This window comes from Aythya ferina (assembly GCF_964211825.1).
Source record: "Aythya ferina genome assembly, chromosome: 5".
Classification (NCBI taxonomy): Eukaryota; Metazoa; Chordata; class Aves; order Anseriformes; family Anatidae; genus Aythya; species Aythya ferina.
Window position 1 is genome coordinate 45,968,048 of NC_140301.1, and position 26,201 is coordinate 45,994,248.

A 26,201-nucleotide genomic window follows, 5' to 3' on the forward strand; every position below is an offset into this window, starting at 1 on the left:
CACGCCCACTCGCCCTCAAACCACGCCCACTTCCCCGAAGCCACGCCCACCCTGCTCTCTGCCTCGCTCCCCGTCTGCTCCGCTTAACCACGCCCTCCCCCCATTAGGCCACGCCCTCCCCCCATTAGGCCACGCCCCCCTCCCCTCGTCCTCCATTTCCCGTGGTGCCCCGCGCGGCCCGGGCGGGAAGGCGGCCGACAAGATGGCGGCGGGGCTGGCGGAGCGCAGCTGCCTGGAGCTGGGCCCCGCGGCCCGGGCCCCGCCGAGGCGGTGGCGGGAGGTGGCCTTCAGCCCCCCCGGCACCTCGCCGCTCCCCCTGGGGCGTTACGGGGACAGCGCCGGCGGGTTCTGCTACCGGGAGTGCGCGCAGCTGGGGGCCGCCACCAGGAACCGCTTCGTCAGGTGGTGAGTGAGGGGAAGGGGGGGGGGGAGGCGGGGGCTGAGGGGATGGGGGGGGTTTGGGGGAGGTAGGGGCGGGTTTCGGGGTAGGGAGGGGATGAGGGGGTGTGGAGGGGGCTTTGGGATATGTAGAGGAGGAGGGGAGGATGGGGGGGCTTTGGGGCAGGAGGGGTCGGGGTTTGGGGTAGGTAGGGTCAGAGGGGGATGTGGGGGGGGCTTTGGGGCTGATAGCATCTGGGGGGGGCTTTGGGGCAAGAAGGGTTGGGCTTTGGGGCAGGTAGGGTCAGAGCGGGGTATGTGGGGGTCTTTGGGGCAGGTAGCGTTGGGGGGGGTTTGAGGGGATGAAAGGGGCTTTGGGGCAGTTAAGGTCGGGGGGGGTATGTAGGGGGCTTTGGGGCAGGTAGAGTTGAGCTTTGGGGTAATTACTGTCAGAGGGGGGCATGTGAGGGCCCCTGGCTCCCCTCCCTGTCCCTGCCTGCCCCCAGCTCGGTCCTCCCCTCACCCCAAGCCTCTTTCCCCTCAGGACGACATCGGGGGACACGCTGGAGCTTGTGGAGGAGTCCCTGGACAACGAGCTGCTGAACAACGCCGTGCGGCTGCGCATCCAGGGCTGCCCGCTGCTGCCGGGCGGCGTGCACATCTGCGAGGTGCAGAGCCACCTGGTCGTGCTGCTGGTCACCGTGCAGAGCGTGCACCGCGTGGTGTTGCCCCATCCGGCTTGCTCCTATCGCAGCGTGAGTACTCGGAGACTGTCCCACACCTGAACACGGCTCAGAGAGCTCGGCTCGTTGCTTAAACACGGTGCAGAAATAGAAGCTGTCTTCCCTGAAGCTCATCCGGTGCTGCATTTCGGATATCAACACACCAAAGCAGTGTTGGTAGCACGCTGATGGTCTGGTTTTCATTGAAAAGCGTTTGCACAGCACCGAGGCTGCCCCTTGTGCTCGTCCCGTCCCTGGAGTGGGCTGGGGGTGGGCAGAGCCAGGCTGTCCTGTGCTTTCTTCGACAATGAAAACAGAGGAGGGGGCTTGGGGAAGTCACGGCGTTGCTCGAAAAGTGGCTGGGCATCTGTCTGCTTGTAGGAGGTGCCGAGTGGCTGCCTTTGCAGCACTTTTATTGATGTCTTTCTGAGTGGGGTTTGTACCCTGGGCTGGAACCACCGCGTGTGCCTAGAGGCGGGGAGCTGGAGCCTGTCAAAATCTTGTGACTTCATGGGGGGGGGAAACTCTGTGGCTTAGTTTTTTACTCAAACAATATCCAAGGTGGTATTTTTCAGTTAAATTTATTGACAATCATCAGGAATGACCAAAGTGCTCTAATTCCTGGCCAGATAGAGCCGTGCGTTGATCAGCACGTGGCAGCTCTGTGCACAGAAATGAGAGCTACTGGAAAATCAGCCCAATATAGGACAAGCCAGCTGTCGGCCTCCTGCTTTACTCAGAACCCAACTTGCCCAGGCTGCGGGCAAGGCAGCGGCCGTGGGAATTGCTGGAAATGGGGCTCTGAGGGTGGGAGCAGCTCTGCTGGCGGTGCTTGGGCCTGGCGTGGTGGCACTGGGGACAAAGTGCTGCTGGTGGAGGGAGCGAGTGACCGCTCTGCTGGGAAACCACATGTTCTAAGACCCCAGCTGCTCTCCGAGAGCAGCTGTCGTGGCTTAAAAGTAAGGAAGACAAGTGGCAGGGTGCTTCAAGTGGCAGGTCCTTCAAGGCTTACTCTGCTTTCTGTTTCCCTCCTTCAGGAGCTGCTAATGGAGAGCCAGATTCAGTCCGTGTTTACAGATATCGGCAAAATCAACTTCAGAGACCCTGCCAATTACTACCTGATCCCCAACGTGCCGGGCCTGGCCTCCAACTCGGTGGCCTCGGCGGCCTGGCTGAGCAGTGAGGGGGAGGCTCTGTTTGCGCTGCCCTCTGCGACGGGGGGCATCTTCGTCATCAAGCTGCCCCCTCACGACGTGCCAGGTAAAGATGTGGAGAAGGACGTGGCCTTCCCTTTTCCAGCTCCTTTGGTTTGATTTTTGTCGCGCGTGTCTTCTCTGCAAATATTTTGTCGGCCAGCCCCCAGCGTGTTTGTTTCTCAGTGTTGCTTTTATTTTTGCAAGGAACGGTTTCGGTGGTGGAACTGAAGCAGAGCTCGGTGGTGCAGCGCTTCCTTACCGGGTGGATGCCGACTGCCATCAGGTTGGTGTTTGGGGACAAATGGGTGGAGTTAGCTCTGTTTTTTTTAATTCCCTCACGTAGGGGGTGGTGTCGGTTCTGGCTTAAGTCAAAGGCGGGTAAGTCAGCGTCTGTGAACGCTGTCAGAAAAGTTAACTGGGTCACAGGCCCTGTCGCAGTGCCGAAGCTGGGACTTGAAGGCTGGATTAGCCCATCTTAATGGGGGGCTGCTGATTCTTTGCGTCTGCGAGCGTGTTATAGCGAGTAATTGGCCTCCGAGGATTTGCCCAGGACGTGGCTCGCAGCCAGCGCAGATTAAGGATTACAGCAGTTGGAGGTTCTCGTCCTTGCTCCGAAATGTCAGGCCCGTTGCTGTCGACGCAGGCTGGGCTCCTTCTGGGGTTGCACGACCACGCTTGGGGGCCCCGTTAGTGGGAGGTGATGTGGCAACCGTCGGGGCGCGTTGCTTGGGGCTGGCTGTGCCCCTGCTTCCAGCTGGGTCCTTCACCTGCCTTCTGCAGGCAGGGGCTGGGGGGGATGTGGCAGCTCTGCTGAAGAAGTGGGCGTTAGCAGCGTGCTGGCCCACGTGGTCCTAAAACACTCCTTGCTCACGGTCCCAGACAGCTGGCTTTTGGTTTTCTTAACCTTGGGGTTTCCATCACAGTGTTTAACCCATGTCCTGGAGCTGTGCCTTGGCTTCCTTTTAACCTGCTGCGATAACAACCTGTGCTTTCAGGGGTGACTGCGGCCCCTCAGACCTGCCCATCAGCCTCTCCGTGCACTGCCTGGATCACGATGCCTTTGTTTTTGCTCTCTGCCAGGACCACAAGCTCAGGATGTGGTCCTACAAGGTGAGTGAGGCCTGGGCTCAGGGAGCAGCGTCTTCCTTCAGTGCTTGGGTGATGTTTTGAGGCTGGAGAAGCAAAGACTGGGTCCTTGGCACTTACCTCCTGTTAAACTGCTTGGGTGAACTTCTGCAGAGTTTGTCCGATCTGTCACTGGGTGTTCGTAGTCACACCTTGGAGGCGGGTGGGTTTTCTCTACGTAGTGTAACGGGTAGCATGGGGTTATTTCCAAACTTAGGGGAGTGTCCAGGCAGGTGGGAGCTCCCCAAGGTAAGAGGCAGCGCACCAAATGTGCTTTCTGCTGCTGTGGTAACAAGAGTGTCTTCGTAACGTGGCTCCTTTTCACCAAAAGTTAATAAAAGCTCTGCTCACTGCGTGCAGCTCGCTCCAAAAGTCAGTGCCAGAGCTAATGGAGCAGCACAACTGCTTTCACGGCCCGTCTGCGCTGGAATGCGTGCGTGGCGAGGGAGGGGAGGAGGCTGGGTGGTATTCAGGCTGGGTGGGAGAGCGCAGGTGAGGTGGGGAGAGCGGCTCCAGCACGCATGCGGGTGCTTTACGCACACCCTGTGGGGGCGGATCTGTGCAGGGTCTGGCCGCGCTGCTCCTGGAGGGGCGCAGCGGGGTTACGTGGCGCTGTCTCCTGTGTTCCCCGCAGGATCAGATGTGCCTGATGGTTGCAGATCTGCTGGAGTTCGTGCCCGTCAGCAGGGACCTGCGGCTCGCGGCTGGCACCGGGCACCGCCTGCGGCTGGCCTTCTCCCAGTCCCTGGGGCTTTACCTCGGCGTGTACCTGCACGCGCCCAAGCGAGGGCAGGTATGGAGCAACAGGGCTTCCTCACCGTGAGTGCTGGAATTGCAGCCGTCCTCCTCGGAGGCCGTGCACAAGGCAAAAAAGACAGAAAGGTTTCCTGGCTGCCTCGATGGGGTGGTGGTGGCACTTGGAGGAGACTTTTTTGTCCTCCAAGTACTGCAAGGCACGTGCGCCCTCGCCCTGGGGGTGGAGCTCCCTGTGGGATTAAGCTCATGCACCTCGTGTGTTTTGGGGATGCTACCAGAACAGACGTGCCGTGGGAAAGGTCTGAAAGGAGCTAAAAGCGTGGAAACGCTGAGAGCGTGAGTGTGTGTCGGGCTCCTGGGAGCGCACAAACGCATCTCTGCGTGTTGCCAAACGTTGATTTCTGTGCAGCTCCCACTTCGTGCAGTCAATAATAAATTTAGCAGGACAGGATGACGGCGCTCATCTGTGGGACAGCTTGCCCTTTTGTTTCTCCGGGGGATTTGAGTGCGGAGTTGTACTCTGTGCATTGTGACTTGCGCTGTCCCCCCAGCGCTCTGCCTGCTCCTGTAGGAACATGCAGAGCTCAGTTTGCAGCAGCTGCCCTGCAGATCCGAGGCTTTTTCCATCTCCTTTCTTGCCTGCGTCGTGTTGTCACAAGCAGGAACCAGCACTGTTACCGTTTTTTTAGTCCAGTCTTTCAAAATACAACTAAAAATCCTTCACGTCGGGGCAGATCATGGCGTCCTTGCCAACAAGGCTGAAGTCAGGGACCTCAGCGCGCGGCGCAGAGCTTGGGCTCGGCCCGGCCAGCTCCTGGCGTGCTCTGCTTGGCCCTTGGCCAGGCAGCTGCGGCAGCAGGGCCCTGGGGACGGTGGCATCAGGCAAGGAACAGGACAGGAGAGGAGCTTTTTTTTTTCCCGGCTGCGTGCTGGCTATTGGCGTAGCTGCTCTCGAGCAAAATGGCTTACGAGGCGTGTTTGTAGTTCTGTGTCTTCCAGCTGGTGAGCACCGAGAGCAACCGCTACAGCCTTGACCACATATCCTCGCTGTTCTCCTCCCAGGTGAGCGCTGGGGCTGGGCTTTCCCCTGAAGTACCAAGATAAGGGGGAGGGTTCCTCACCGAAAAGTAAGAGGCCTGGATTTCACTGCGAATAAAGAATTCTCTCCAAAGCATGGCTACCTGATAGGAGGGAATGTTTTTGCTGTTTTTAACTGCACGCGTCTCTGCTGTACTCGCGTGTATGATAAAAAAAGTAAATCTGCCCTCTCTCTCCTAGGAGACCCTTGTTGACTTTGCCTTAACCTCGGCTGAGATCTGGGCCCTGTGGCACAACGAGGAGAACCAGACCGTGGTGAAATACATCAACTTTGAGCAGTGAGTTTCTGGAGCAGCCCCAGGCACTGCTTGTTAAAAGCCCCCAGCTAGCACCTTGACTCTTCTCCTACCTGTCTCTGCCGACTGGAGGGTGAGGAGTTCTTCCCAGTTCTTCCCATCACAGCATGTCACATGCACAGCTGTGTCTTCCTGCGGTGCAGATTACAGGATTTGTTTTGTCCTGCTTTATCATAAAGCTACAGCTCAGCTGCAGGAATGTGAAAAATGTAGAAAGCTGGGCAGTAGGCTTGCTGTGAGCGTCTGAGGGAGGGCTGCGCTCTACCAACAGCTCCTTCCAGCAGAACTGGCTGCTCTCTTCCAAGAAAGATTGTGTTTTGAGAAGATCAGCGATGTGAAAACATTGGCCTTATTTTTACAAAGCTGGGAGGGTTGGTTTGGTGCGTGTCCACGCCAGGGAGTTCCATCCTGGGTAAAAAGTGCTGAGAGTTCAGGTTTGGGCAGAAGAACCTACCGGTCAGTCTGGGAGTCGTGTAGGGAGCAGGTGTGAAGGAGAGAACATCAGTGGACACGAAGGAGCCCAGCCTGTGCTGTTAGCTCAGGGCTGGGGATGCCACCGTGGAGCTCTGCTGGTGAAATCTGTCGTTTGTCACCCGTCAGAGCTCTTCTCTTACCAAACCCGAGGTTACTGCAGAGTCTGTGGAAGAGACAGGTTGGGTTTGGGTGACTGCTCCCGGAGGCGCTCCGCTGGAGCATTGCAATGCAAAGCTGATCCTGTTCTTGTAATTCTCAGAAATGTCGCGGGCCAGTGGAACCAGGTCTTCGTGCAGCCTCTGCCTGAGGAGGAGGTGACGGTTCGACATGATCAGGACCCCAGGGTGAGCTGGACGTAAAAGCAACAAGAACTAATGAAGTTTCTCTGTCCAGAAAGAGAGCATTAAGGCAGCTCAAGTGTACAATTTGTATTGTAACACTTACAAAATGACTCCAAGGCAAAGAGGATGAGCCTGAGGCTCTCATCATAGCATTAAGGCACTAAGCCTGGCTACGAAGCCAGGAGGTGAGAGAAGGGAAAAATTTCAAGTCAGGCAGGAGGGAGCCTTGAGACGCGATGTGTGAATAAACAAGGTCTGGAGCACGTGGGGAGCCGTGTGCAGCCACGGGAGCTGCAAATGGGGTGGAAGGGGAGAGGTTGGAGCAGGGCGTCGGGGTGAACCAAAGCTAGAAAAACACAGATCCAGGGGATGAGCTTGTGAATGAGAGGAAGGAGCAGAAGCAGTGTCTTAAATGCTGTCCTCCCAATGCACATTTTGGTAAATCTGTCTTGTTCTCTTGACAGGAAACCTACCTAGAGTATCTCTTCATGCCTGGCCGTTTCACAAACGCAGCTATCCAGAAGGCTTTACAGGTGAGTGAGGGAGCGTTTATGCGCTGCTCTCTCTGTTCAGCTTCTCCTTACTCACAGTTCCTTTGAACTTGGCACTCCTGGCTGCCACCAATTTGCGTGTGGCAGTTTGTGGACCTGTCAGGAGTCACTGAAGCAAGTCAGCGGCTGTTGTGCCATACTTCAGCCAGCGTGTCCTGGCGGCGGGAGGCAGAACCTGGCTTCCAGCAGCTGTTCTCCTTGGAGAGCTCAGCAGGTTGCAGAGCTTGCTGCCTGCTGCTTGAGCCAGGTGAATGCAGGTGCTCGTCCTCTGCAGCGCTGTTCCTCAGGATATATCTGCTCAGCTCTGGGACTGAAGGGCAGAGCAGGGTGACACAGTGGTGCTTTTTCAGGAAAAGCAGAAAAGCCAAACTTTTGCTACTCTTTTAGTTTCTCTGTGCTGCAACCGTATGAGACCTATGGCAGAGTATAAGAGCTGGTGTGATGGTGTGCAGCACTCCCCTTCGTCCCAGTGCTCTGCCTGCCAGGAGGACAGGCTCTTCCTCTGGTTCCACGCAGAGTGGAGCTGGCTGTACCTCCACGTGCCCTGCATTTAGCAGCCAGCCAAGCTTTTTCATACTTTGATCCTGCAAATCACTGGATGGTGCTGGCATGATCGTTCTGTGTTGCTGAATGCTGCCTGAACCTTGGCGAGGCAGCTCTCTTGGCTTAAAGTGAAAGTTTGTTGTGTTGTTTTTCAGATCTTTTCTCAAGGAACTGAGAGACACGTGGACCTGACGTGGGACGAGTTAAAAAAAGAGGTTACCTTAGCTGTGGAAAACGAGGTGAGTTTGTTTCCCCCCATGACATTTTGTCATCCCCTTTACGTAGTATTGTGATGGTGCGGTGGAGTTAGGTTAGGTGCAGTGTGACCCCAGGCTGTGTTTTGTTCTTTGTCTCTCAAAAGAAGCTATGTGAGGTGTTCTGGTTTTTTTTTTTTGTTTTGTTTTTAAAGGAAATAAAATCCTCTTTGCCTGCCTGTCTCTTTCATTCACTGTTCTTTTTTGGAATCCTTTGTGGAAAAAAAATAACAAATATTTTCCTCTGGAAGGAGGTGGGGAAGAGAACTGCAGTGGATCTTTGCAGATCCTTAACAGTGCAGTTGTGTGACACTGGTCGCAGGGGACAAAACAGCAGCCCAAGCAGTTCAGTTTTTTTCTCTCGTGCGCTGCCTGTTTTCATCTGAAGTCCTCTTTTGGTCCCGCTAGTTCCAGGGCAGCGTGACAGAATACGAGTGCTCCCCGGAGGAGTTCTGGCAGCTGCAGGTGGAGTTCTGGTCCAAGTTCTACGCCTGCTGCCTTCAGTACCAGGAAGCTCTCTCGCGGCCCCTGGCCCTGCACTTGAACCCCTACACCAGCATGGTGTGCCTGCTGAAGAAGGTGAGGCTGGGCAGCGGCGGCTCTGGGCTCCTTGTCCCATTGGCCCCCAGATCTCTGGGGACTTGAGGAGTGGATTTGGGGAGCTCAAAGAAGAGCTTTCTCTCCTTTCTAGGGTTCTCTGTCTTTCTTTGTGCCCTGCTCCTTGGTGGACCACCTCTATCTCCTCTCTAATGAGCACCTGCTGATGGAGGATGATGCTGCCATCCTTGATGGTAAGTGAGGAGACAGATCTTGAGCTGGGGGAGGCTGCAACGCTGCATTTCAGGGAGACCTGGAGCAGAGGGACAGTGGGAGTTCCAGTAGTGCCCTGTTGAAGTGCTCCTCACTCCACGATTATCTATATTTAGATAGTTTTCTAATTTTGGCATCTGTAGGGGAGCCGTATTTTGTGAAACCTGCTGTGGAGCCCAGAGCAGGAACTAAAAAAAATCACATCGAGGCTGCAAACCTGACATGAGTCACTTCAGGTGACTTACTGAGAAAGAATCCTAGATTTCAGGCCACGTGTGGCTCGGTGACAGTGACGTGATCCTTTGCCCTTGGGCTATTCCAAACTGCCTGGGTAGGCTCTGGCTACCGGTGCCTTTTTTGTACCCCCCGTCTGTGGGACAGACCTGGCAGGTCCTTTTAGCCCTGCTGGGGAGCCTGGCATTCAGAAGCGCACGTTTGTCCTCTGCGTTGTTGCATCAGTCTAAAAGCTGCCAGGTGAATTCAAGCCCAGGCCAGGAGGGCAGTTCCATCAAAAACCTTCATATTTTTATATCACGTTAGCTGGTGACCCCCCAATATGAAGCCTTCGCTCTTCTCAGTCGGATGCTTCCTCAGCTCTGCCGTCACCACCAGATTATTCTGATGGGTGCGAGCCCTTCTGTCTGGTAAAATTCCCCAGTCTCTGTGCCTTGCTGGTGGAACAAACTCCTTGAAAAGATTACAGATAGGGTGTCCTGGGCTCAATTGTCCAATTCTGCAAACTAAGTTTTTATTGAAATGTTTTCAGGTGAGCCGTGGTTGGGGACTGGGCAGTTTCTGGTCTTCTGGAAGTAAATGCTAGGGAGAGCAAAATTTGGCATTAGTCTTGTCACCACAGTGCCCTCTGTGCTTTGCTGCCTGTGGAATGACGTTTCACAAGAAAAAAGGCAGTGGAAAATGTTACTTAAGTTCCATTTTCATGCTTGAGTGCCTTTTTTGTAATTATTTTTATAAGAATCATCATCATCCACTTGGTCGAGCTATTTCTGGCTCTAATGGAAGGAAAGCTGGAGGCCTGGGCTGGTTCTGGGAGGCCAGCAGCGCCTGCCCTGGCTGTTTCAAACTTCTCAGAAGAAGTTACTTGATCTTTAAAAACACATACACAAAGCATTGCGTGGCAAAGCAGGGATTTTTTTTTCTATAAACCCCTGGCCATGAGTTTTCAGAACGCTTCTGAGAATGTGAAAATCCTCTCTCAGCTGCGAAAGGGTAACTGCTGCAGCAGGAGTGGCTCCTGCTTGGCACGTACACCAGGGCTGAGCGATTCGAGCCCTCTGCTTTGTGCACTGCAAGAGCAGAGAAATGCTAATTTGTTTCCTTTCAACCTGTAGCTGGAGAAAATTCTTCTGGAATGTGATGGCTTAATTGCTGCATCAATATTTTTTCTATTTCCCGAATAGTAAAGCCCAAATCTTTCCCTTGCCGACTGCCAAGTCTTTAGGGGGGTCAGGGTCAGTTTGACACGTGGGACTGAGACCGCTCGGCTGCTGGTGGCTTGCCAATGATGGTCTGAACTGAGTGGCTTTGAATGGTCCTCCCATCTTTGCTTCGAAATCTCTTGTAAATATACAGTTAGATTCTTTCATTGCAGATTTGGAGATGTCTCGTGATGTTGTCTGTCTTGTCCAGTGCCTTCGACTGATCGGAGAATCAATTTCCATGGAAATGGCATTCATAATGGAAATGGCTTGCTCCCGCCTCCAGCCTCCAGAAAAGGCTGCAGAGCAGATCCTGGAGGACTTGATAGCTAATGACACGTAAGGAGACGTTTCTGCAGAAGCTCCCCTGCAGGCAGGCAGGGACGGCGGAGCAGGGATTGCCTGGAGATGTCCTCCATTGGCGTCAAAGCACATTCAGAACATGCAGGCTCTCCCGGTGCTGCGGGAGACTTTTCCACCCCACCTCAGAGGTGGGGAGCATGAGTACATCCTGTTAGCAGGGATTTCCACCTTGCTCTCTCCCCCTTTTTACCCTGCTGTTGCCTGGGGCCCTCCTGAGCAGAAATTTTGGCAGCTCTGAGGTGAGGCAGGGCAGAAGAGGAACAAGTTCTCATTAGGTGATTGTTGCGGTGTGGAAAGCAAGAGCCTGCAGACAGCAGGTAAAGGTCAGAGCTGTGGTCAAGCCATGTGGTTACTGTGCTATCCTCCTGAAATCATTCCCCGTGGAATGCCAGCTATCTGGCTGCTATTTCCTGGTGCCCGGGGGAGTGGAATAAATAGACCGGTCCCTGCAGGCACAGTCATAAAGCTGAGCCAGAAGGATTCCCTTCAGGAATGTCCAAGCCGATCAGATACGCTCCCTTGCAGAGAGGATTGGTAAGGGTGGAAAGGGAGCCCTCTTGAGTTTAAACCTCATCTTGTCATTCTTTTTTTTCTTTTTCAGGGACAATGTGATGGAGGAAATCCACAGCAAACTGCAGGAGATCAGGAACCCGATCCATGCCATCGGGGTGCTCATCCGAGAAATGGACTACGAGACAGACGCTGACATGGAAAGAGGTGAAAGCAGTGTGCTTGGGCTGGGAGAGCAGCTGCTCACTCAGCGAGTCTTCCTGTCGGTCGAGTTCCTCCCCTTATCGCGGTGACTTTACCTTTCAGCTCATCCCCTAAATATGCGCCTGAACCTCACCCAGCTGTACGGCAGCGGCACGGCTGTCAGCGTGGTTTGCTGGGGGGTATGTAAGATTGCCACGATCCGTTTTCTGATCTGTCGGGACCTGTTGATCCTCCAACAGCTGTTGCTGCGGCTCGGAGATCCTGTGAGTACAGCCCTCCAAGCTACTGAGGACGCTCTTTGAACTCTGGGTCTGGGTTCTGCTGGTGCCAGACTGTGAGCTTTTCCCACAAAGCCCTGGTGGCTGTTTGAACTAGCCCGGGGCGTGGGCAAGCCCTGTTCTCTCCTGCAGTCTCTCCTGTCATCCTAAGCAAAGCAGCGGTGCGCTGCTCACACCCAACCTCCCGGTTTCCATGCTTCAGCCTCCAGGAAGCAGGAAGCAAATCTCTCTGAGGGAGGAGGGCAGCGTTTCCAGCCTCCCATCTGAAACGGGGCTGCCTGAGCACGTACAGCTCCCATCTAGTCCCCGTCCCTCCCACCCCACTGCGCGCCCGGCACGCACAGCTGACAATCGCAGCCTTGTTCTCCGGCGGTGCAGCGCGCGGCTCCGTTGCCTCGCAGCAGCAGCGGTTACCCAGAGGCCGTAGCTTTGCCTTCTGTGTGAGGCTGCTCCAGCCAGTGCCAGCAGCTGCCACGATGGCAGCTGTGTTTGTGGGGCAGAGCGCTCTGGGGTGATGCTGCGGCTGTGCAGCCCCACAAGCCATAGTGCTGATGGTTTGAGGGGAGCAGGTCCCCAGGAAAGTGCAGGGGCGTTTAAAGCAGCATACTTTGCATGGAGGTACTACTGCAGTAGTTTCCTCGGTGAAAACAAATCCCCTTCTTCCTGGGTAAGGTTGCCCTGGTGGCATTTAAAGCACGTTGCAAGGTGCCCTTCTGGAGCCAGGCTCTGAGAAACCGTAAGGCACGTGACTGCTGCTGGCTTGATGCAGGAGCTGCTGCCTTGCCACCTTGGCGCACTTATGTCCTTCACAAGCGTGGGTTCCTTTTTCTCCCATGTCATCCAACTGCACCGCTCTCAGCTGAGGTGTAAAAAGGGATGCAGTCCCTGCACATCACTGCAGCAAAGCTGTGACTTCACTCTGACTCACTGCAGCAGTGCCAAGCACCTTGCTGCTGCTCTCCCTGCTATCAGCAGCTGCTGCCAGATGAGGGAAACGATTGCTCTGTTTGCACAGAGCTCTGCCCGCCCAACTTTCCCCCGGCACCTGGGCCAACAAAACATTTACTTGACCCCTTGGTACCAAGGTGCCTGGGTTGTTGCTTGGCCTCCCGGTGTGCCAGCCCCTGTGCTTTGCTTGCAGGTGGTGCTGGGAGGGGGACAGCTGTTCCAGTCGCAGCAGGACCTGCTGCACCGCACCTCCCCTCTGCTGCTGTCATACTACCTGATCAGGTGGGCCAGCCAGTGCCTGGCGTCGGACGTCCCTGTCGACACGCTGTGAGTCCCTACCTTGCCCTTTCTGACTTTGCAGCTCGAAACGCCCTTCCCAGTACAAGGCGGTGGTGGTTGCTGTGGGAATATCGCTCTCGGAGTCAGCTTGTGCTAGGGTTTTTTTTTTTTTTTTCCTGTTTGGAGCTGACTCTTCGCCTTGTGCTAATTCTGCCGTCTGAGGTCTCGCTGTTCTGCGCGCTGTTGCCTTTTTCAGCAGTAGGAGTGATTCGAGTTGAACAATGAGTACAATTAAAGCAAGAGGCGTTTTGTTGTCTCTTCACTGATGGCTTTTTCTTCTCTAGGGAATCTAATCTGCAGCATCTCTCTGTGCTGGAGTTAGCAGACACCACTGCTCTAACAACCCATAAACTAGGTAAGATGCACACAGTTTGCCAGCTCTTTGGTTCTGTTATTTATACTACTTAAGCTCCCTCTCTGTCACCCAAGGGAAATGGCTAATGCAGTGAGCTAATGGATCGCGTGTTTGAACAACCCCAGCTTCTATGGAGCTATTTGTCTTGCTGTCCACTAACAACAACCAGAAAGTGTCTTGCAACATTGGAGTGAGTGTAGTGGGTCACACGAGGTCTGTCCTGCTCGCTAGCATTTATCGAGTAGGAGCAGCAGCTTAGGGAAGGGAGAGAGTGTAAAAATGCATCCCCCAACGGGCCTGGGCTTCCAGTAGTTTGCAGTTCAGAGGGTTCAGATGTGAGTGTTGCTCTTGGCCACTAGCTCGAGTGGGAAACTGCACCTGATAATTTGTTCAGGTTATAAAAGTCTTGCTGCAAACCACCAAAATGTTACGCTTCCAGCTACCGGTTTGGGGGAGTGGGAGGGGGCTGGAAATCCTACTGGCGAAGGATATAAAGGAACATAATTAAGGGATACGTAGCTTGAAATAGTTACAGAGAGTGGAGATGAGCAGGGCAGGGAGGAGGAGAAAGCACAGGTAAGAGCCTGCTGTAGCTAATTTGTGTGGCACTTCAAGCCTGAGACCTGTCAGGGAGCTGAAAAAGTAAGTGGGAAGCTCCGTGGCGGTGGCAGCAGTGTGCAGGGCTGCGAGCTTGGGGAGAATTCCCTCTGCTTGCTGCCAGGCCTGGGGGATCTGTGCTCTATCTTCGGAGTCTGAACTCTCTGTGAGTGTCCTGGTTCAGGAGGCAGTTGCCTTGACGTAAATGTCAGCGCATGAAAGCAAAACTGAAAACATCCTTTGTGTGTGCCAGTGTCGTGGGTTATTTCTTGGCCCATTCATGAGGAAAGTCCTGTTTGGCCACTGTGCTGCAGGAAAAATATGTGAAACGTGGGGAAGACAGAAAGGAGGTGGCAGCTTGGGAAGAGGCGTTGAAAACAGTTAGCTAATGAGAGATTGCACTGCTTAGGGGACTGGAATGAGGAGGGAGGCATTTGAAGAGAGCCAGATAGCAAAATCAGCACTCCCTCAGCCCTGCCCTGCAAAACATTCGCTCATGTTAGAGAGCCGCAGATGGATTGCAAATAGAACTGGAGAGAGAGAGAGCGCAGCTCTTTTTCATGTTATAATTGAGCTGTGGTTAATAAACACTGCGGTATGTGGCTCTTTGATCTCCTGCTGCTCCCTCTGACTTAACCAGACGTCAGGAGAAATCCAAAACCAACACGTTTGGGTGCTGAACGTGCTTACTGTTTTGCTCTGGCTCAATCTGCGATGAGCCCAGCGTGGCAGCTTGGTGCAGAAAGCCTGGGGTGTCTGCTGCGGGCCCTGTTCTCCTGTGCTTCTGAACTTGTGTTTTAGTGTCCAGCCCTCAGACGATCGTGGAGCTCTTCTTTCGGGAAGTGGCCAGAAAGCACATTGTATCTCGACTCTTCCTGCAACCCAACGCCTCGCTGGCTGAAACAAGCTTGAACTGGCCCCATCTCATCACGGCGATAGTGGCCGACTTTCTGCCGCTCCTGTATCCTTGGCCCTGAACCCGCCGCGAGGTGCACTGCCCAGCTTCTTGTTCCTAAAGTTTCCCACACCCAAATTTCGGAGGCAGGTCTCCTGAACAAGTGACCGTTGTTAGTGTTAACGGGATTTGTGGGTGTTACAAGATTTCACTGAATCCATCCCGTTGAGGTGCACAACAAAGGATTTGAGTTTTTGACTTTAAGCCCTTGAGCTCTGGAAAGTTGACTTGGCAAGGTGCGGTGCTGGGAGATCTGGACGGGTAACACGATTTGGGCAGTTGTGGATTAGATGTACTAATGGCTTTGTTCTAATATGGATAAATCTTATTACAGAATAATGACTTGTAGAGAGAGCAGCTTAATCTTCTCTCCTTCCTCCCCACAAACTGAACGAGAGCATGTGCAGGGTTTCAGACCAGCGCTCTGAGCTCTCCAAAACAGCTCGCCCTCTGTTCCTTAACCTCTGCTCAGATGGCCCAGCAATCCTGGCTTCCTCTTCCCGGAGTGCCTGATGGGGAGCTGTCAGTACACCCAGCTGCAGGTGAGTGCCTCGTGCTGCCTCTCTGTCCACACTTCCACAGCAAAGCACCACAAAACACCAGGTGCCTTGCTTTGTGCTGCCCAGACAGGAGGGGCTGGCCAGGCAAGTACTCCAGAGTCAGTGAGAGCCTGAAAAGAACAGCTCTTGCTTGGCTGCTTCCCTTCCACGCAGAGGTTCTTGCATCGGCTGCAGCTTCTGAGTCTTGCCTGCCAGCAGTCCCTTCGGGAGAGCTATTTGCATGTCTCCACTTGGACCCTGGCATGGCTCTCCTCCTCGGCAGACTCAGCGGGGTGCAGCGTTCCAGCAGGGTTGCAAAACCAGTGCTGCTTCTGCCTTCAGGAGCTGAAAGAGGAAGAGCAGGAGGGAGTGCAATGGTCTCTTTCCACGTGTTTTTTTTTTTTTCTTCAGTAGCAGGTCTGTGCTTTGGCCAATGCAGAGGTGTAATGCAGTGTGATTTCTGGGCACAGCTGCCTTATTCCATGTTTAGAAAGCTCCCCAAAGCATCCCCTGTCCAGCTGCTGGATCTTGTTCTGCTTTCCCATGGCTGCTGCCCTCTGAGCTCACACACACACACTGACGTTTCCAAGCACTCTGCTCCCATGACTCCTCTTTGGAGGTGCAGGGCTGGAAGTTTGCCCTGCAAACAAAGTGGGCTGCGAGGAACAATTCTGGGCAGTTGTCAGATCTGCATCTAACACTGTCTGTGTCAGCCCAGTGAATGGTAAGGTAGCAAATAACTTCCATCTTCCTTATGCATCTGTCCTGTTTCTTTTAGTGGCCACCTCAACCCCTGCAAAGGGCTTTTTGTGAAATATTTCATACCTGGAAAACGCAGCAGAGTTTGCCTTGGATTTATGTAAGATGCCTCATGCGTTTCCTCTGGATTTGCTTGAAAACAAGTGAAAGACACAAGCTCTCAGGATTGCTGTGCCCCCTTTCTGGGGGGGACTGCAGCCTCCCAGGGCTTGTCTGACAGCAGGATGCTGCGGGCAGGTCGCATCCTCGTGGAGCTTGTTTGACTCTCGCGGCGAGCCTGTAACCTAATAGCTCATTAGCTGCTGATAATCCCTCTTCTGCGGCACCGTGGCAAACACGTTGCCTTCAGGACAGGGGATGCAGAAGGCTGGCTGCAACCTAGCAGCAGAAGTACAGCTTCAGGAGGCCTCATCTGTTTCTTAAATGTCCTCACTAGTAAAATTTGGTGTAGATAACGTCCGTCCCTCACTAGCCTTGCTCTGTGTCCTGGTAGCAGTGCCTAGCAAGCTGTTTTGTTTGTTTTTTTCAGGTGTCTTCACAGCCTGCTGTATTTCAGGGTTTATTTCTGAATAGAAATCATGATGTTAGGGAATGGAAGGGACCTTGAAAGATCATCAAGTCCAATCCCCCGAGCAGTTCCCTGTTTTCCTGGAACTGAGAACGTCTCTTCCTGTGCTCTCCAGGGGCTTGGTAGCTGCAGCTGCTCGTGCTCTACTTCTGAACTGCGTGATTTCTTGGCTGCAGCGCCACGTGACACGCTTCGTTCCCCTACTGACGGCAGTCCTCAAGGCATTCAGGGCTAGGCAGGGTGCTATTAATGAGATGTTTTTTCCTATGTTTAGCAGAACTTTTATTCTCGCAGTCCCTTACACCTGGGGGCTGAGCCGCTTTCTTTTGTGTTCTTCTCGCTGCTGAGAAGAATGTCGAATCCGCAGAGCTTCTGAGCCAGGAAATGCCGGGATGGTTCAGGCAGCATCGCTCTGCCTCCTGGCATATGTGCTCTCGTGGCGTGAGCACGCTTTGAATTTCCTTCCATTGCTTTCTCCTCGCTTGCATCCTGCCTCGAGGAGAGATGAGAGGCTTGTCTCTGCAGGAGCGGGCTCTTCCTCCTCCCCGCTGCCTTCTGTTACGCTTACTGATCCCAGTCGGTCACGTAAACGTGGATTAAGTGCGTTGACCTCAGCGAGCTAACACCAGCTTTGCCCAAGAGTGCGCACGCGGTGACCCAAATAGAGGTGACTGCAGGAAGCACCCTGCGAGTAACAGGCGCACGCAGAGAAGGGCTAGGGACCAAAACGCTGCCCTGGGACCGGGGCCAAACCCGTCCTTGGTGCTTATTGTGTAGAACAAGCTGTCAAGCGAGTCCGGGGTGGGATTTATCTCTTGTAGCTGGCTAATCTGAGCAGGGAATCCAGGCTCGGAGGATGTGTTGCCACGTGGCTTTCTGCAGACCTGAGCCTGGAGTAGGCTGGTATCTGCTGGTGGCAGTGTGTGCAAACACTGGGGTGGGACAGCAAAACCTGGGCTCTGCTGCCCGGCCCTCGTTCCACATCCCTCCTGCTGCGTCCCAGAGCCCTGCCTGTGGGCCTGGCACACCTGAGCGTGTGGAACAAACACAGCTCTCCCAGGCACGAGGGATGCTGGCTCCTGAGTCTTTATCACATCTCCTAGCCCCTTTGTGATAGGTGACGAGGTTTGGCAGCCTTTATTTTATCCTAACAAAGCAGGCACGGGGCCAGGGTGAGTTGTATCGCCCTGTTGTATCAGCCAGTGTCTGTGGTGTGGTTTTCTTTGTGGTTTGTCCTCGCTGCCATCAGCACTCCAACCAGCTTGTGGCCTGTGGTCTCCCTCAGCTTCTCTCCCTCTCCTGCCCTACTCCACAAGCACCGTTCTTCTCCCACCTGCTCTGCTGGTTCTCCTGGTGCCTTCACGCACGTGTGTGCTCCCCTTCACGCTCGGTGCACACCCAGGTGGTGACTGAAGCTCCTCTTCCTCCTTCCCTGCAGGAGTACATCCGCCTGCTGCAGCCGTGGTGCCACGTGAACATGGGCTCCTGCTGCTTCATGATGGGCAGGTGCTACCTCGTCATGGGCGAGGGCCACAAGGTGAGGCGCTTGTCTCCTGCAAGCACTGGGGGTCTGGGACCTCCTCCTGTGATGGGGGCAGGAAACATCAGTCTTGAGCTCTGCCTCTTTTGGGCAAAGAGCAGGACTGGAGGGGAGCAGTGGGATCTGCTCTCGGGGTGGCCCTCGTTAGTGTGGGGCCAGCAGCTCTCGTGGGCTGGTGCTGGAAAGGGCAGCGCCGTCTCTCCGGTACAGCAGGCTGGGCCAGTCCCCCAAGGGGCACGCACGAGCTGCTTTCTGGTGTGTTTCCAGGCCCTGGACTGCTTCAGCCAAGCTGTCTCAGAGGTGGGAAGAGAAGAGTTCTTGGACAGGCTGATCCAACCTGAGGAGGGCGAGATGGTCTCCACGCCGCGCCTGCAGTACTACAACAAGGTACAGCCCAGCCCATCCGGCGTGCGTGGTGAGCACCGAGTCATTCCACACCAGCACTGCTTGCAGAGGGGCTTCCTGCTCAGCTTTTGGGAAAGGGACTTCAGGCTCAGAAAACATTGTCTTTTTTGGGGAAAAATGTCAGTGCAGCCCGTTTAGCTCCTTTGGGGGGTGACTACAATGCAAAAGCTAGGTGCTTTCCACCTATTAATTTCCTAGCAGCAGAGGGCTGTGAGATCCAGCTGCTGGAAGCAGAAGCCAGACATGTCCAGGCTAGATGTGAGATGCTGCTCAAGGGAAGGTTATTAAGCTTTGAGACGAGTTAAAATTAACGTCTTTAATTTGAGATAGGATCTTTCTTCTCACGTAATGCTGTAGTTCAGGCAAGCTGCAAGCTTGGACCTAGACTCCTCGTAAGGGATTCTCTGACTTGAAAGCTCAGAAAGCCCAAGAGTTGTCCAGTGACCTTGGAGAGGGAACTTCTGCCTCGTAAGCTGCGTGCATACTTGGGGACAGAACTGTTTACTTTTCTGTCGCAGGGGTTTACTGTAACCACAGGGGTTTGTGTTTCAGGAAAGTCACGCTCCAGCAGAGGTGAATCCTCCAGAAAGGCCACGGCCTGGACCTGTTGTGCTGGATTGGTTCAGACCTCTGCAGCTTACCAAAATGTTTTGTTTTTTGGTCTAACCACTTAGAAATATTGGCAAAAATCTCCTGGCTGTTTTTATGGTTAGGAGTAGTTCTTCAAGCCTCCCCAAGCTGACCCCTGTGGTAGGACCGCAGCCCACGTAGAGCTTTGTTGTCCCCAGGTTCTGCGCTTGCTGGACATGGTTGGCCTGCCAGAGCTGGTCATCCAGCTGGCCTCCCTGGCTATCATGGAGTCGGCAGATGACTGGAGAAGCCAGGTATGGGTTGAGATGTTTCTTCAGAGAGCTTACACGGGAATTTCTTCTTGGCTTTATAACTTGAAACATGCTCTGTGGTGTTTTCAGGCTACCTTGAGGACTTGCATCTTCAAACACCACTTGGATTTAGGACACAACAGTGAAGCATATGTAGCCTTAACGCAGAACCCAGATCCAAGCAGGTGGGTGACAGTTTTGTGCCTTTATGCTCACTGGTCTTGGAAGTCCATGTAGGTGCCTGCCTCTTTCAATTTTTCTGTTAAACCAAAAGGAAGATGACACTTCAGGGTAGTGCACGACCTCTGCATTAAGATGTTCTGCTTTAGCTTGTGTAAAGGTGTGTTTAAAAAGGCACGCTTTGTTTTTCTAAGAACTGTTGTTATTGGCAGGATTTCAGAAGTGGAAACTGAAAGGAAAACTCTTCCCTTGATCCAGAGAATAAACAAAAAAAAAAAATAGGCTAAAGGGTTGTATGCAGCACTATATTTTGAAAAGCTTTAGGAGTCCGATCAATTTAGTTTAATAAAGGGAAGATTTGGGATTTAATTTTGGCTTGTACCTACTGGGTAGAGGAAGCTTCAGAGTAGCAGAGAAGAGTGTGATGAGCAGGAATGGCTGGAAGCTGGAGTCACGGACATTCAGGGAAGAAGTAGGGATGAGCTCTGGCATAGAGGCAGGAGAAAACATTACCAAATAGAGCTGAGGCAGGGAGACCGCCCTCCTGAGCGGCCCAGGCAGAAGGGGGTGATCCCTGCTGTCCAGGATCTTTGTTACCAACACAGGGAAAGCCTGAAGGGACCTCTTTATTCTAAGCCTGCAAAACCCCCGGTGCTCATCACAAAGCAGCGTATTCATGGCTTAAAACCTGCACCCTGGAGGTGGGTTTGTTCACGTCGGTCTTTGCTCCGCTCTTCCAGAAGGGTTGTGTTTGTTCTCTCCGCAGGCAGCTGGACTGTCTGCGCCAGCTAGTGGTGGTTCTCTGTGAGCGCTCCCAGCTCCAGGACCTGGTGGAGTTCCCCTATGTGAACCTCCATAACGAGGTAATTAATTAGCCCGTGCTGGGAGGAGGGGGCCGTGGCTCTTCCGAAGAGGGATTTTGAGCTTCTCTGTGTCGCAGGTCGTGGGGATCATCGAGTCCCACGCTCGAGCAGTGGACCTGATGACCCACAATTACTACGAGCTGCTCTACGCTTTCCACATCTACCGCCACAACTACCGCAAGGGTAAGGCTCGGGGTGGCTCGGGATGCTCCTCGCCCTGCCCCGTGGCACCAGCAGGGAAGGGTGGCGGAGCTGATTGCTCCCCTTTTGTCTCCGCAGCTGGAACGGTGATGTTTGAGTACGGCATGCGCCTGGGCCGGGAGGTGCGGACGCTGCGGGGGCTCCAGAAGCAGGGGAACTGTTTCCTCGCTGCCATTAACTGCCTACGGTTGATCCGCCCAGAGTACGCCTGGATAGTGCAGCCAGCTTCAGGAGCTGTGGTAGGAAACGCTGGGCTTGCTACCAAACCTCTGAGCTCTTGGCTGCAGGGACGTTTAGAGCTGTAGCTCTGGGAAGGTGCTTCCAAAATCCTTTCCAATGCAATGAGCGGAGGTGTTTGGTCTTCTCTCACCTCGTCAGCCGCACACATCAGTCCTAGCCATCACCCTCGTGTCACTGCCCCTTTTTGGAGCCAGGGCAACTTGGGGGAGGGGGCTGGTGCATACAGGAAACTGCTGCTGGGTTGCTCAGTGTCAGACCTGCAAGGTGGTGTGGTTTAACCCAGTGGGCAGCTCAGCACCACACAGCCGTTGGCTCACCCTCCCCCCCTCCCTCTGGGATGGGGGAGAGAAATGGGAAAGTGAAGCCTGTGAGTTGAGATAAAGACAGCTTATTAAGACAGGAAAATAACAACAATTATAATAATAATGGTAATAGTACTACTACTAATAATGTGCACAAAACAAGTGATGCACCTTGCAATTGCTCACCACCCGCTGACTGATGCCCAGCCTAACCCCTAATCCAAAACATTGCACCCTACCAGCTCCTTGGAGGAAAATTAACTGTCCTAACTGAAACCAGGACACAAGGCCATGTTTTCACCTGTCCCACACCACTCCTAATGTGGAGAGAGAGGGGCATGAGGGGAATTCAGTTCTATGAGAAATGTGCCTGTAAAAGGTGCAAAAAGTATTTCTACCCCCCTGCAAGTTCCACAAAAATGAAGATAACACTTTTTGTTGAGGACAAAACAGACCTTGGTGAATCCAAACAGCTGAAATACCAGCCAAAACGAGAATTACTGAAGCAGGCTTTGTGTTTCAAATCTGATTGTGGAGAGGTGACCACAGCCTGATCGTCTAACACTGCGCTGTGTTTCTGATAGCCAGAGATAAACAAAGGTAACCTGAACTGCCCAGCAGTTGCACGGCTTTTCTGATTCAAATCAAGGCTTGAAAGGAGAGCTGAGGGCTGGAGTGTGTCAGGTGCTTAGTCCTTTAGAAACCAGCTGGCCGTCAGCCCTCTTTCTGCTTTTTCCTGCAAGTATGAGCGTCCTGGAGCATCCCCGAAGAGAAGCCACGATGGGGAGTACACGGCTGTTCCCAGTAAGTGCCCAGTGCTGGTGTTTCCCTGTATCTTGTAGTCCTACACCTTTTTCCCCTTGCTTTGGAGCTCTGCTGCTCCCCTGCGAGCTGAAAGGAGGCTCGTGGCAGCTCATCTCTGGCAGATTAATAATGTGGGGGATTGTGAGCAAGTTAGCTTTGTCAGTGCTGCTGCCTCACTGTTAGAGTGCTGCTGTGCAGTGGCTCTTCCCCAAGGAGTTTGTGCCTCCTTTTCTGTGGTTTGATACATGGGCAGTGAGAATAACTTCTAATTAAACAAGAACAAACAAACAACACCTTTGTGAGGCAATTAGTTGTTCCCTAAAACTCTTGTTTGTGTTTCTGGAAGCCCTGCTGGTGCAGCTCATATCTGCTGGCAAGGCCTCTGCCCTGCATGGTCAGGTTGGGCTCCTGACCCGCATCAGCATTACCCTAGAATAGTTTAAGGTCAGGTATTTTTAAAAATAGTTTTATTTGTGAATGAGCTCCTTTGTAGCACATGCTGGGCAGGCAGAGCAGCAGCTGTTCCCACACACAAGGTGAGTTGGGAAGCTGTCTCTGTAACAGGAGTGGGAGGCCTGTGACAAGAGGTGCACCGTTTGAGGCAGCGAGGAAGGGCAGCAAATCCTGAGCCCTCCTTTGGTGCTTCCCGTGCTATGGCTCCTCTGAGGACAGCAGAGAGGTGGAAATGGTTCTGCACCTTGCCAAAGGAGCTTTGTTGTTGTTGTTGCTGTTAATGCTGAGGGCCCTTCATGTCCATCTGTTGCAGCAACGCGCCAAATCGAGATCCTGGAGCTAGAGGATTTGGAAAAAGAGTGCGTGCTGGCCCGGATCCGACTGACTCTGGTGCAGCATGACCTGTCAACAGCCGCTGTGGCAGGTAAGAGGGATGCAGAGCAGCCACCTCGCTCTCCCCCGAGGTGTTAGAGTACTGTCATAGCTTGGGCGAGGAAGGAGCAATGAGTTCTGACCCCGAGCCAAAACCAGGAGCTGACAGGTTCTGTGCAGTTTGTCTCCAGGTGTGAAACACCACATGCAGCTTACCTAAGGTTTTCTCTTTCGAGGAGCAGAAACCTGCAAGTCTACTGTTTCCCACCCTGACCCTTTAAGTATATCCTGCTCCTCTTTAGTACAAACTATGGAACACATGCACAGTTTTCCCATGTAAATATCATCAGGAGACTTAATTCCCAGTAAGGGAGTGTGAGAGGACCAAGAAGCTGATTTGGGGACAAACTGCTCAGTGGGGGCAGCTGAGTATCGCAGGTTCATCTTGCCTTTTGCCACTGCTCCTTCTGCTGGTGCTGGCAGAGCTGAACTGGTGCCTTGTTTGCTGGGACACAGCTCTGCTGTGACAGGACTGTCCCCTCCCTGCTTGCCCCAACAGTGCCAGCATTTGACTGCGGGCTCTGTGTTGCTGCTTGTGTCCCTCTCCAGCTGATGCAGAAACGGGTCCCTGCGTCACTGCTCTAACAGGGAGCGTTGCTGCCTTGAGTGGCTCCCCAGGGATGGCTCCTGAGGCTGAAAAAGCCTCAGGCCCTGTGATGAGAATTGCTGCTGCAGTGTTTTTCACCTGGTTGTGCTTTCCCACAGGCAGCTCCACTCCTGAGGAAATGGTTGCTCTCCTGGTCCGGGCCGGCCTCTTTGACACTGCCATCACCCTGTGCCAAACGTTCAAGCTGCCGCTAACGCCTGTCTTTGAGGGGCTCACTTTCAAGTACGTAGCGGGGTTCTGCAGCTTGTGGGGGCGAGGCGAGGCCCCATGCTGTGTTTGTGGGGTGTACCTCGCTGCTGCCCCAACCTGTCTGCTCCCTGTGGCTGCTAAAGCTGCACAGCAGCCACTGTTGTAGCAGTTTTGGGGTAGATCTCCTCTTCACGTGTGAAAAGGAGAAGTAAGGAGCCCCCTGAGCAGTACTGGTGAGGTTTCTCCTCTCCAAGGAGAGGGCTGACAGTCACAGGTGATCCCACCCCCAGGCCCAGCCAGCAGCTGGAGACCTTTCTGGTGAGCTGGCTCCTGCTGATGCTCAGTGAGCTGCGTGCAGATTTGTTCAAGCTGTGTTGAGCAGCTCTCAAACAGCGGCGGGCAGAGCACAGGCTCTTCTCTGTGGTCTCTGTGCTAGCTGCTTGTTCTCCTGCTCGTCCCCAGCCTCAGGATTCCTCTCTGCTGCTGTTCCATGCTCACAGAAGTTGCGTTGTGCCTGCTGAGCTCTTGGGGAGCACATCTTCCTATGGCTGGATGCACAGAGAGCTTTCCTTACCCAAGCTCAGGCCCGAGAGCTTGCTAGCATCACTTATTAATTCCTCCTGGGCATTTAGAGCAGCTCAGGAATCACTCAAGCAGCCGTCTTTCCCTGCCAAGCCTGTTAATTTGTAGCTGTTGCTTTGGAATGGGCCTCAGAGGGGCGGCATCGATACCAGCAGCTGTGGCAAGGTCGAGCGATGGGGCTGAAGGCAGCCCCGTCTGCACTGCTCTGTGTCTTCCAGGTGCATCAAGCTGCAGCTGGGAGGGGAGGCGGCACAGGCAGAGGCTTGGGACTGGCTAGCAGCAAACCAGCTCTCTGCACTGATTACCACCAAGGAGTCCAGGTAAGCCCATGCCCCTGGTGGAGGGGCTCGGAGCCGCTCTCTGAGCAGAGGCAAAGTTTTGCAGGAGCCCTGAGGGTCACCAGCTCGTAAATCCCTGTGTGGTGGCTGCCTTAAAGCGGACCCAAGGGACTGGGGTGGCCAAAAAGCCGTGCTTTGTGCTCTCCTCAGCCTGCTGTGCGCAGCACAACCCGCTTTGCTGGGACATGAACCCAGGCAGCAGGACGGGTCCCTCGGGGCACACCGCGGCACTGCAGGCAGTCGCAGCTGCTGGCAGGGCTGCTGAGGGGAAATATTGCCTTGCAGCGCCACGGATGAAGCCTGGCGGCTGCTGTCGTCCTATTTGGAGCGTTACCCATCGCAGAACAGCCTGTACCATCGCTGCGTCATCAACAAGCTCCTGGCACACGGGATACCTCTGCCCAACTGGCTCATTAACAGCTACAAGGTGAGAACAGGGCGAGCGTCACCACCTGGCATGGCTTGTGTGGTGGCTTGGGCCAAAAAAGCGCCCAGGCAGGCACCTCCTGAAGGAGAGGCAAGCTTCAGGAATGCTCCTCCCATGCTTTGTGCCTGCTCCTGAGGCTTGGATCGGGTTCCTTGGCCCTGGGGTGGCTGTGCCCAAAGCAGCCGGGCTGACCCCGGCTCTTTTTGCTTGCAGAAAGTGGATGCGGCCGAGCTGCTGCGCCTCTACCTCAACTACGACCTGCTGGAGGAGGCTGCGGATTTGGTGCTGGAGTACGTGGATGCTGTGCTGGGCAAGGGGCACCAGTACTTTGGGATTGAGGTGAGCAGCCTGGGGTGGGCTGGGCAGTGGCCCAGGGGCTCCTCTTTGCCATGGGCACGAGGCACAAGGGTTCCTCTCCCCTCCAGCACCCGCTGTCGGCCACGGCCCCCATGGTGTGGCTCCCCTACACCGCCATCGACCAGCTGCTCCAGGCCCTGCAGGAGGGCACCACCAACCAGTACAACATCATGGTAGGTGGGGGAGGATGAGGGGGATGCTGCCTCCTCTCCTCTTCCTTCTCTGACCGCCCCCTGCCCCTCTCCCAGCTCTACCAGAAGCTGCACGAGAAGCTGGAGGACTACCACCAGAAGGTCAGCCTGGCCTCCCGGGACCGCCTGTACCGGCACAACTAGCGGCAGCCCCCTCCCACCATGCCAGGACCAGCTCCCTGCCCTGGAACAGCTCCTGCTCGAGGTGACGGGGCTGTGTGAGCTCATGGAAGGCCCCACCCTGCACTCGCTCAGCCAGCGGTGCTATTTTTACTTGTTTGTTTTTTTTCCATGAGGGTCCAGTTCAAGGCAGTGCAGTGTCACGCTGCTGTCCCTGCACCCGGCCTGTGCTACTGCCCTCACCCCTCTTTTTTTACAGAGCCCCCCAGCCCCCCGGGGCAGTTCCCCTCCCGCCATGTACGTATGATATGTGGAAGGCCTCGGCCTTTCTTTTATTTATTGTTGTCATTTTGGAAGAACTTTAATAAAAGCGAAGCATTGTTTTAAGGCCTGCGTGGGGATGGGTGCTTCCAGGGGTGCCTCCTTGAGCCCAGCTGTGATCAAAGAGGATGTGGGGCTTTGGGACAGCTATAGGGGGCTGCTATGGGGCTAGGCAGGCCCAGCACTGCCCTGCTGTAGGGCCAGGACGGAGCTACAGGCCTGCAGGGCAGGATCGAGCACCACTGCCCTATAACATAAGCCTGCCAGGACTGAGTTACAGCCCCGTGGGTTGAGGGGCGTGGCAGCACCCTGTACTACTGCACACACTACAGGCCAGGGCAGCATCAACCTCACTGCAAGGCAGCTGTGGGGG

The 26,201-nt window shown here is 54.4% G+C and overlaps 1 protein-coding gene across 2 annotated transcripts; it reads left to right on the plus strand.

Moving 5' to 3' along the window:
• Positions 1 to 190: 190 nt before the first annotated feature.
• Positions 191 to 25,894, plus strand: NUP160 (nucleoporin 160). Of its 2 annotated transcripts, none has more exons than XM_084522664.1 (35): positions 191 to 405; positions 923 to 1,133; positions 2,138 to 2,360; positions 2,501 to 2,579; positions 3,292 to 3,406; positions 4,056 to 4,214; positions 5,162 to 5,239; positions 5,456 to 5,553; positions 6,305 to 6,389; positions 6,851 to 6,919; positions 7,636 to 7,719; positions 8,143 to 8,313; positions 8,426 to 8,525; positions 10,139 to 10,319; positions 10,945 to 11,060; positions 11,160 to 11,320; positions 12,477 to 12,610; positions 12,907 to 12,977; positions 14,376 to 14,535; positions 15,002 to 15,071; positions 17,834 to 17,932; positions 18,203 to 18,322; positions 19,129 to 19,224; positions 19,312 to 19,406; positions 20,168 to 20,264; positions 20,342 to 20,447; positions 20,544 to 20,704; positions 21,751 to 21,811; positions 22,578 to 22,688; positions 23,402 to 23,525; positions 24,293 to 24,394; positions 24,698 to 24,839; positions 25,053 to 25,178; positions 25,265 to 25,369; positions 25,445 to 25,894. In XM_084522664.1, exons 1-35 carry the CDS (start codon positions 203 to 205, stop codon positions 25,529 to 25,531), a joined length of 4,200 nt encoding a protein of 1,399 aa, XP_084378790.1. In that variant the 5' UTR covers positions 191 to 202; the 3' UTR covers positions 25,532 to 25,894. The 2 variants fall into 2 exon arrangements, with proteins under 2 accessions (XP_084378790.1, XP_084378791.1); XM_084522665.1 differs by having other exon boundaries at positions 10,154 to 10,319.
• The last annotated feature ends 307 nt before the right edge of the window (positions 25,895 to 26,201 follow it).